A 10831-nucleotide genomic window follows, 5' to 3' on the forward strand; every position below is an offset into this window, starting at 1 on the left:
CTCCGACTGCAGGTCGAAAGGTGGCAGCTAAGCCAGATCTGGTTTTGCCTGTAGTGGTCTGGTTGCTGCTGGAGGGTCCACTGGAGTCTGAACTGAACGGAGTTCTGGTGAACTAGGATTTTGCCAGAATCTGACATGTTGGCATCAAGACTGACTATAAAGAAATAGATATTTTCTCTGGTGGTCTGGTTTACAGATGTAGGTCATATAGAGGTACAGTAGTAAACTGTTTCATAACTAGTTTCAAGTTCCTCATAGTAACTTTACAAAATGTAATATGATAATGTTGTGTAAATAATCATATCTTAAATCACGCTTTCGTACAGTTGTGGTTCCAGACTCTCTCCACCCCCCTTTACTCATATTTTGAGTGAAATTAATTTGCCCAAAAAAGGACAAAAAGCATAATAAACCAAGTCAAAGTTGAATTTGACTTGACTTGAATTTGATTGCATACTTGTAGTTTTTTCTTCAAATTCTCTATACAGATTGCGATAATATCGTTATCATGAATTATTTTGGCCACAATGGTGGCGGAAGCCCTTATTCCAGTCTTTATGCTAAGCTAAGCTAACGTCTCCCGGCTGTAGCTACGTATTATTTACCCTACAGACATGAGAGTGCTGCGTGTCTTCCCATCCAACTATCTGCAGATGCTGAACTATTGTTTTAAAACCTGACATGAATGGAATATTTCTTGTGGAATATACTGAAACACCTCTTCCTCTCCTTGTTGCCGCCTTCAGTCTGTCGGGTTGTCCACGCGCCACCTCTGCCATGAGGAAAGCGCGGCTCTCCGGAGTGGAATTGCTAACGATAAAGCAGCAACATGGCAGCAACGGTAACTACAAGTACCACTCACACACACAATACAGCCAATCAGGAACATCTAATTTCAGATAATACACCAATCAGGATGGTGTGTGTGTGTGTCATTCAGGGTTAGGATGTAAATAATGAAGACGAAGGCTGGTTTACATATGGAATACCTTGACTAGCATTGTCTTTGTGAAGCGTGTTAGAAAGACAGACGGAGCACACAAAGGGAAGTGACTGGACTATAGTGTAAATTTCCCGTGGGATTGTCGAGTCTTAATCAGTTCAAATGACCGGCCCCAGTTCTATTGTAGAGTTGAAGACAGTCACACAGTGTCCATCACAATCCTTAGCTGGCTGCAGAGTCATATTGTGTCATTTGTAATGGATACCAACATAAAGGCTGTTCATCTAATGAATGGTCCGAGGCCTCGCGGCGATGTGTTAACGCTGCTCCTCCTCTGTAGGTCTGGAGCACGAAGAGGAGATCAAACAGCTGGATGAAGAAATCAAAGATTTAAGTGAATCAAATTCACAAGTGGAAGCGGACATGATCAAGCTTCGAACGCAGGTGAGTCCCGTCCACGTTGTGTGTCTGAGTGCGAATACGAGAACACGGAGCTGTGCTGTAACGTCCCGTCGTCCGCCCGTCCTCTCCCCAGATCACAACAATGGAATCCAGCCTGAAGTCCATAGAGGAGGAAAACAAGGTGATTGAACAGCAAAATGAATCTCTCCTGCATGAGCTGGCCAACCTCAGCCACTCACTGATTAACAGTTTAGCTAATGTCCAGCTCCCTCATATGGTAAGGGCCACCAGGAAACGGCAAGCCGGCAAGTAGCAGAACATAGCTAACGTAGCATCATAGCCGCTTACCCGTTTATCTGTGCATTGAACCGCAGCCGATTGTGCATGCTTAGTCTCAAATGTGGAGCATTGGAACAGTGAGGGGGAGTTGTGAAACGAGGTTTACAGCCAGCGGTTCAGCTGAAAGTCTACATACAGTCGTTTGAATTGAGGTTTTGTGTCTGCTTTTAGAACAGTATGATAATTAATGTGTATTGCAAATCGGTTGACTCATTTCACAAAACATCCATGTGCTTCAGACACCATTCTATTTGCAATCTGTCGTTTTGGGCTCTTGAAGATAAAACAAAAAGTATTATATTCATAGTAATCCTGTTTTTCATTCTTCACTATACAATTCTTTCATGGCATCCTCTTGCATAATGGGCTTGTTAGCATCAACTGACAACGGTTAAGGTTATTTTATAATAATGCCAGCAGTTACGCATACGTCCATGACGCTGGAGTAAAGTTATAATTTGACCTCCATTCTGACACCATAGTCTGCTTCTGTAAGTCTCATTTGTCTTCATCCAAGTCCAGCTTCTGTTTTCCCAATTCATTTCAGGTCGTGTGTGTGGCTGAGTATCAAATACTGCTGCCTAGTGTTTACATGTAAGAATAACGGCTTAGTGTCTCAAATCCGGCTAACAGGAATGTGTCCCTCCTCTCCTTCCATAGAAACCACTGGCACACAAAGAGCCTCCACTAAGGAACAACAGCTGTTTACAGTTGCACCAGCAAGTAAGACGATGACATTATTTACATTGTTTTGTTCTCGCTCTGTATGTTAATATTGTTTTTCACTTCCTCCTTAAGAAAGCCCATGAGGATTTGAATAAAAAAACAACCAAATACTTAGTTGTGAATCTTTATCACTACTGAAACATTTCACAATACAGTATAGTCTATAAGAACATTTCATACATCTTAAATTTGTAACCCGGACCCTAAATGACCAACGGGGACAAATGTATGAAATTGGTCGAGTATTGAAGCAGACGGCAGCTGTTCGCCTACATTGTAGTGCAAATTGTCACCACCAATGTACATCCACTAAATGTGCTTGTTTTTGCCGTTAATCTTTATTATAAGTGTTTATTATACTAAGTTAACATTAGGGAAAGAGTCTCGCTCTTGGAGAAATGTCGTTTGAAATCTCGTTCTTGTGTTGGAGGACAGGAAGCATATCTAAAAGATTTTCAAAGTCATGGCTGAATATTTAGATAATTTCCCAGGAATCAACGCTAACGCATAAAACCAAGTTATAAGTCAGCTTAATAATGAAAACTGGCTCCAATTCACGTCAAAAAATATGGAAGACCACACCACTTATATTAATGATACACAAACTTAAAATATGTAGGTCAGTAAAATCAGTGGTGAGGCAAGTGTGCCTCTCTCTCTCTCTCTCTCTCTCTCTCTCTCTCTCTCTCTCTCTCTCTCTCTCTCTCTCTCTCTCTCTTCCTAAATAGACTGGGAATCAGGAGGGTTGTGGCCCCTCCCCCTCCTGAAAGAGGAGAAACACACCCACATGGGGCCCCAAACAGAGGGGGGAGGGGTCATCACACCACTCTGCTCAAATATTTCACCCACAAGCCCTTTATTGCTAATGATACTAAGAGGCTTACAAAATGTCAATAATTAGCAAATAATAATAAATTATAAATAATTAGTCAAAACAAATCCAAATACCTCCTACCCATTTCTCCATGTATTGCTCCTCGCCCCCTCAACAACCTTGGAACCTAAAGGGAGCAGGACAGAATATCAAAACAGACAAAAGTCACACATATAGGTAACAAGTAACAGTCGTATTATGGTCTGTGTACACAACAATAGGGCTCCCTGAACCCAAATACACATCAAAATGCCCCTTAATCTACACCAAGGCCTCTTTCTCAGTGAACGAATAGCTCAACTGATATGAACTGATCTTTTCTTGAAAAGAAGCCAATGGGCCTCTCCATGGCCACATCATCAGCTTGCAGCGACCGCCCCCACACGACTGGCATCAACCTGCAAGGTAAAAGGTTTATCAAATTCCGGCGCTGTCAAAACAGGAGAGGAACCCAGGAGAGGTTTAACATTCTCAAAGGCACACTGGGCCTTAGCTCTGAAAACAAACTTGACCTACGACTTCAAAAGGTCAATGAGGGGGCGAGCCACAACTGAGAAGTAGTACTCCAACATGCCGAGGAATACTTTTTGTTCTTTTTTAGTTTAAGGGGCCAGACATTTCTTGATGGCCTCTACTTTATCCTGAACAGGGCAAACCTTCCCCCGGCCCCACTAGAGGTAACAGCAGCTCTGGCAAATTCACTGTCAACTGTGCCTACATCAACTGATCAAACAGGGCCTGAATCCCCTGCAGATGTTCCCCCCAATTGCCACTGAAGACGACATTATCAACCAAAGAGACCTGCCACTACACGGTTCATCAGCTACTGGAATGGCCTTACGTGAACCAAAAGGCATTACCTTATAGGAATATGTGAATGCACTTACCTCCTGGGCCCGTGGAGAATGTGGCACCTGTCAGTGTCCTTCAAGTAAATCAAATTTGAGCTTGGTCGACGCAATCCTCCAAGGGTACGAATCTGGTTTCATGCCACTGTTAACCCTCCTGAAGTCAGTGCATGGAGATACATGGAGATACCCAGCTAGAATTGGAAGGTTGTCCAGCCTATATTGAAGCCCTTTGTCCAATTGTGCCAGTTATTGGGTGACCATTACCAACATCTATGTCATGTTGGATAAGATGCGTTTGCGACGGAATATCTGAAAAAAACAGTGGGTAGTGCTCAAGTACTATTGGCCAAGAATTTAATGCCTCAGTTGTTGCATCACTCCCTCATCTGTTGGCCATTCTGCCTCTCCATTAACTGCCCTACTGGAAACCTCTGTATTGCAGATTGTACACAGGGGAACTCATTGGACTCATTTGGACACTACCAAGATCTTCCCTTAGGTATTGAGATCCAATAATTCTCTTCATTTGCTGTTTAACTCTAAATTAACCGGCAAAACGCGCCTGAAATGGTGAACCCACTATGGCAGAACTTACATCACCTGATCTCCAGGACTGCCTCTGTTTTGCTTTACAGTCAACAGTAACTTGATTTTCTGCTGTCATTGCCCAGTGAATGAAACTATGTGCCTAAAGCCGTTCAGATAATCAGCCATGTTCTGTGGTGGATCAGCCTGATGACAACCACTGTGCAAAATTGTCTGTTCCTAAAAACCAACTCATGTGGACTGAATCCGGTGCTTGGCTGGGCTACCTCTCCCAGCCAGAAGCAACCAAGGCAGGCCCTGCTCCCAGTTGTGGTCAAGTGACGTAAGGCTTTGGTGGAAGTGCTCTAAAGCACCGTGACTTTAGGGATGATAAGCCAATCTTGTGAAAACAACTGAGAGCGAAGATTTTAACCTTGGTCGACGGGAATGCCACAGAAATTAATTGAGTAAATACCTTGACGACAGACTTGGCTATAATAGAACATAATACGTAGGCTGCTGGATAGCAAGTAGCCTGACACACAAATACTTGCCACCAGATTCTGAGGGAGGTCCTACACATGATTAGATACTCAAATGGCTGATCCAATGCTGGAATAGAACACAGCGGTGCTGGATGTATCGACTGGTTTACTCCTTAGCTGGCAAGTGTGGCAGGTTTTTGATTTATGAAGGTGGATACATCCCATTTCAACTGGGGCCAAAAGACATGATGCAAGATGAGAGAAAAAAGAAAAAAAAGGTCTGGTCTTTTTCTGTGGACTTGGGAAGCAATTTCCGGTTAGTTCCAACATGAAACAGATTTCCTTCCTGAACAGCACGCCCACCAGACATCTTACCCTCTTTTATCAACTTCAATTTGTAATGTTACAGTTCCAATTTTGACTGCTCATTTTTCTCTTTCATTACTCCCAATAACATTTTTTGCTGTTGCGTAATTTTATTCATGGTCCAATTTGATCAGTAACTCCTTTTGCTGTTCAAATGTTGAAGCCACAGGGGGCGCTGTGGCTGAAATCACACCCCGTTTACCAAAACCAGACAAATGTTTATCAGTCAATGCCATAGTAATAATGGACCCTTTGAAGAACTCCACTGAAGGAGTCCGAATCAAATCCTCCACAAGAGAGGCCAAATTCAAAACACGTTGCAGAGAAGAAGACAACCTGCAACAGATTCCCTCAACATCCCTCAACCTACCAAAAACTAACTTAACCCTAACCTTCCAGTGGCTACATTTTTCTTCAAAACAGGCTATGGTTATGTTTTTAAAAGGGAGACAAATATGTGGGATACTGAAAAAATGTAATTTAAAATAAATGTCCTGCCTTTCTCCACCTGCTAACTTGCTGCTGCTGTGACATTCTGTTCTACAGCTATGGTCCGTGCGCTGCAGCATCATCAGTTATTATTATGCATTTTGCCGCAAGAGAACGAAGGGTTCTATTGTGGCAAATGTCCGTTATTTGGAAGATTATGTTTTTTACTTCAGGTTTAAAATTGTATGTATTGGGCTGATCTGTGGGCCGGCTGCCAGTTGAATAGGCCTGCTGTAAAGAGACTTGACAAATGTCCAATCTCCAATGTTTCCATGACTTGATCTTCTTCAGGTCAGAATGTTTTAACAACAGGAAATCACACCCTTATTTAAACATGACACACAGCAAACATGTCCACAAACCCTCAACACTTTAATAAAGTACATAGAAAAAGTACTTACACAGCAATACAAGGCAAGGCAAGGCCATTTTATTTGTATAGCACCTTTCAACAACAGGGCAATTCAAAGTGCTTTACATTTAACATTAAAAGCATTCAAGAGAAAAAAAACCCCATCAAAACAAGACAATAATAAGATAAAGTTTAAAATGTAAAAATTAAAAAAATTAAAATAATAAATAAATAAAAACAAGAATATCAAGGAATATAAAATAGAAAACACTTCATAGATAGTGTTGTTTACTGGAAGGCAGCAGACAGATAAGTCTTCAGTCTTAATTTAAAAGAGCTGAGATTTTCAGCAGACCTGCAGCTTACTGGAAGTTTGTTCCAGATATGTGGTGTGTAAAAACTGAAGGCTGCCTCTCCGTGTTTGGTTCTGACTCTGGGGACACAGAGCAGAAACACTACACCTACAAAACATAACATGTTCATTATCACAAAAAAAAGATGATAAGATCATAAATGTCATCAACTACCATCAAAAACGTTGTTTTATTCTGTTAAAAAGAAAAGCTATTCTTAGAGAAAATGGTGTCGTCCTGATTGAGATCTGCTGGTGAGAGTCTGAAGGGTAGAAAGTCACTTAGACACGTCCAAGTTGAGGAATATTTCCCCCTTTAAATCCTCCCTCGCCTCTGATTTCTTTCCTCTAACGGCTACCATGTTGTGTCTTTGTTCCTGCAGGAGCCAATCAGCGAGCAGAACTTTGACGCCTACGTCACCACTCTCACGGACATGTACACGAACCAAGACCAGTACCAGAGCCCGGAGAACAAAGCCTTGTTGGAAAACATCAAGCAAGCTGTTCAAGGGATTCAAGTGTAGCCGCTCGGCGAAGGGAGATTTTTGTTCCCCCAGCAGGTGTGGGCCGGCGTGTCCCATCCACACACACACACACAAGGCAGTGATGGTTTGGTATCTTACATAGTGTTATATATTCTCAATTCTGTTCTCTCAAAAAAACAAGAGGTACGATGCTTAGAAAACCTCCAGACAATTTCTTTCTTTTTCTTTTTCTTTTCTTTTCGGGCCTTGCTTTGAGGAAGAACATAAAAGAGTCAACGGCAGAATAGTTTTTGAGGACATTCACATTTTGTACGTTTTCATATGAGCTGACATAGTGTCATGTAATGTTTCTAGCTGCTCATGTATGCACATTTTTAGTGTATATTTCTGAACAGTAAGCTATGATAACGGGACGCAAGTTCTTTTTATTGCTTGACAACAAAAGCATTTTAAATGAAAAAAAAACTGGACAGTGAAATAAAAATGAAAAAAAAAAACTACAAGCAAGGAGGAAGCTACTTATTTTTTTCTCCTCACTGGATGATTTTGGACTTGATGATTTTAGATGTTTGTTTTTTTTCTTCTTCTTGCGTGTAGATTGTTCAAGAGCAAGATCTGGTTTGCAATCGCTTTACTTTCTGACAATGCTTGACAAACGTTTGTGTTTTGTTTTGATGATGAAGGGAAAAAAAGATGTGTAGCTGTAGGTGGGGGCATTTTTAATTGGTGCTGTAAATGAATCCGGAGAGGAAACTGACCTGACGTATGTATGAATGTATGTATGAATAGTTCTATTGTAAACATCATTACACGGAAACCCGATGGTGGAAATCCCATTATCTAGGAGAGCCAATTAATTCCTAGAGGAACACATCAGTGTGGTCATCTCATCTTTAACTAATCTCAACCAGAAATGATGTGTAAAGACAGTGACCTACGGAGACCACATTCTAGCCTTTCTGGTATCTAATCTGCGCAATTTGGAGACTCATGTTGCTTGGATCAAGAAATGTCTCAGCAATATAATAACTAAATCATTTGTTTATAGTAGGTACGGGATGCAATCTGCAAAGGAATAAAAAAAAGTTGGGTATATGCAATTTCTTGTTTATAAGCATAGCGGGGTAACATGACTCTTTTTAATATAGCCTATGTAAAATATTGATTTTTATACAAATCTTTTAATACTAAAAAGTTTTTAAAAAAGAGGAGGGGAACCTGGACATTGAGTTTTAGGAGCGAAAGTATATGAGTTCCACTTTTTTTCTGTACGATTTTGCACAGGGACACCTTCGTTTCCATGTTTTGATGTTCTTACAGAAACTAAAAGCAGTACCCGAGAGCCTAAACGGAGGGTTTCAGACGGTTTTGTAAAGAGTATTTATAGAGTATGACAGCGGGACTTACAGGGTCACTGTCCCCACTTATGTGCTAGTAGACTATTTGCACTTGTCCTTGAAGATATTATCCTTGCGTACGGCGGCGTGCAATTTTCCAGACGACCTCTTTGGCACACGACTGGAGCGTCGAGCTGCTCGGAGCCACTGCAGGTGTGGATTTAGTACCACTGAGAGAGGAAGAACAGGGACTCGAAATCAGAGAGGAAGGATGATTATAACCATAGCAGTTATACTGTCGGCTATTATCAAGTGTAAAAACATTGTCCTATCATTTTTGCTATGTTTTAGGAAGATGAAGTTATCCCCCAGCAGCACTTTATATCTAATCACTGTACAAAGGATTAAATAGTCAATCAGTTCAAGGTTTTCAAAAAAATAGCTGACGAGATGGTGAACGGAGACCTTTTCGAGGGGTGATGCAATCCAGCGTCGCGCCCATATGCCTGACCGTATGCACCCCTCCATTCTGTTGTTCTAGTTGTTAGCGATCATGCTCAGAATTGCCTTTTCCAGAGCTAATGCAAAAGGTGCTTGTCGTTCACCTGATTGAATCTCATCTATTGTACTTTACTGTCCTCTTTCAGGACTCTACTACCCATCATCCATGACTGCATACGCCTTTTTCCACAGCATCGTGTCTGCAGCTTTTTGCCAATATAGTAATGCTTCAGTAGAGTAATAGCTAGTACCAGTTTTTTGAATTAATTCTCATTATCAGTAAAAAGGGAAAATGGATTATAAAGCACAAAACCGGCTGCTCATCTGATGTTGGTACGTAAATAACAAAAATCTGAATAGAGTTATCTGTGACTATCTATAGGGAACACAAACAGGTTGTCACATATTTAGAACGCTGACTTTTCATAGAAATTATTGTGAATTCATCAGAGTTTATTATTTTATTTGAGCCAGTTCATTTTGAGGTTGTTTTCGGTGACCATCAACAAAGACAGGATTTTGTATAAACTATTGTGCTCTCTGTGGAACTGAAGTTTGATTTATTTTTGTACTACACAGCATGGATTTGTTGACATTTTAATTTTGCTATAAATGTGTGAGATCACAAGTTGCTGTGATATTTCATTTATAAATTGTGAACTTTGTACAATTTTTGTCATGCTGGATGTTGACACATCTTACTCTGAATAAAGAAAAAAATGTGTTGCCAGAGGCCTGTAAAATGATTTATTTTGTGTTTATTAATGAGCCCCGTCTTCATCTCCACCAGCAGATGTCAGCAAAGCCAAACCACACCGTGGGGGCAGCTGGTGTGGCAACAGACTGAATCGTCACAGTGACTTGCTAATGAAAAGGAGCTTCATTTTCCTCTATCAAATTCAAAGCTACTAATGTGTTAATTATCCTCAATGATCCTTGTGTTGTGGTTAATCACTGTTTGAGCATTGTTAATGAATTAAACGGGGTTTCCCACGCTGCTGGAGAACAATGGACCAAATTTCCAGTCTTTAAAAACACACAGAAAACGATCAAAACATTCAAATGTCCTGGAAAATTCAACCTTTGGCTCAGAACGAACTACTATTCTACCTACTAGAGAGTTATATTCAGGATCATTAATGTTCATATGGTTGTTGAGTATTTTGAACAGAGTCACGTCACATGGGAGCACATGCATTGACTTTACATCACGCTGCTTTCTGCCCAACATGTTTTAACGGTTCATTAATATTACATTTAAAAAAGCAGGTTCGGTTCAGTTCCGTTGCTTAAGTTGCAGTGCTTGGTAGCTTGTTTTGCTCAACTCTGGCTCAGAGCGGTGGTTTCAAATCAGGTGACGAACTCCATTCCTGGAAAGTGAAGCCAAACTGAAGTGCCATTCACTTGCATTCTCTCTACTGGCCATCAGGGGGCAACTCCTCTGGTTGCAAAAAAATTTCAAAACATTGAGAAAGTTTGTCATTTTGAGCTACTAAGTCCTTATTTTAGATACTAAGTCATTATCTTGAGATTTTAAGTCAAAATATTGGAATATTTGATGGCGTATTAGTGCCACTGTAGAAAAAAACGGAGCCGAGATGGTGAGCAATATCCTGAGAAAAAAAGTTGCAAATTTGCTACTTTATAACAATACTAACAACCGGCATTTAGGCTAGCTAAAATCCCATGAATGTTGCATTTATTTTCCTAATTAATACATCACAACGTGTGACAATGCCTTACTAAGGTCCTTACGGGGAACATTTAAGCCCAACCACCCGATCAATACATTTACATTTACATT

The 10831-nt window shown here is 40.8% G+C and overlaps 1 protein-coding gene across 6 annotated transcripts in view; it reads left to right on the plus strand.

Moving 5' to 3' along the window:
• Positions 1-9773, plus strand: part of myt1lb (myelin transcription factor 1-like, b) — a 115101-nt gene extending 105328 nt beyond the window's left edge. For 3 of the 6 annotated variants that reach the window (XM_084013979.1, XM_084013983.1, XM_084013980.1), the window contains 5 exons: positions 747-841; positions 1284-1387; positions 1479-1622; positions 2345-2407; positions 7088-9773. In XM_084013979.1, coding sequence (XP_083870105.1) covers positions 747-841; positions 1284-1387; positions 1479-1622; positions 2345-2407; positions 7088-7228 — 547 coding nt within the window. In that variant the 3' untranslated portion in view covers positions 7229-9773. The remainder of the gene's footprint in view (positions 1-746; positions 842-1283; positions 1388-1478; positions 1623-2344; positions 2408-7087) is intronic. The other 3 variants (XM_084013981.1, XM_084013984.1, XM_084013982.1) reach the window with 2 other exon arrangements.
• Positions 9774-10831: the final 1058 nt, after the last annotated feature.

Source organism: Eutrigla gurnardus, assembly GCF_963514095.1.
Source record: "Eutrigla gurnardus genome assembly, chromosome: 7".
NCBI classification, from domain to species: Eukaryota; Metazoa; Chordata; class Actinopteri; order Perciformes; family Triglidae; genus Eutrigla; species Eutrigla gurnardus.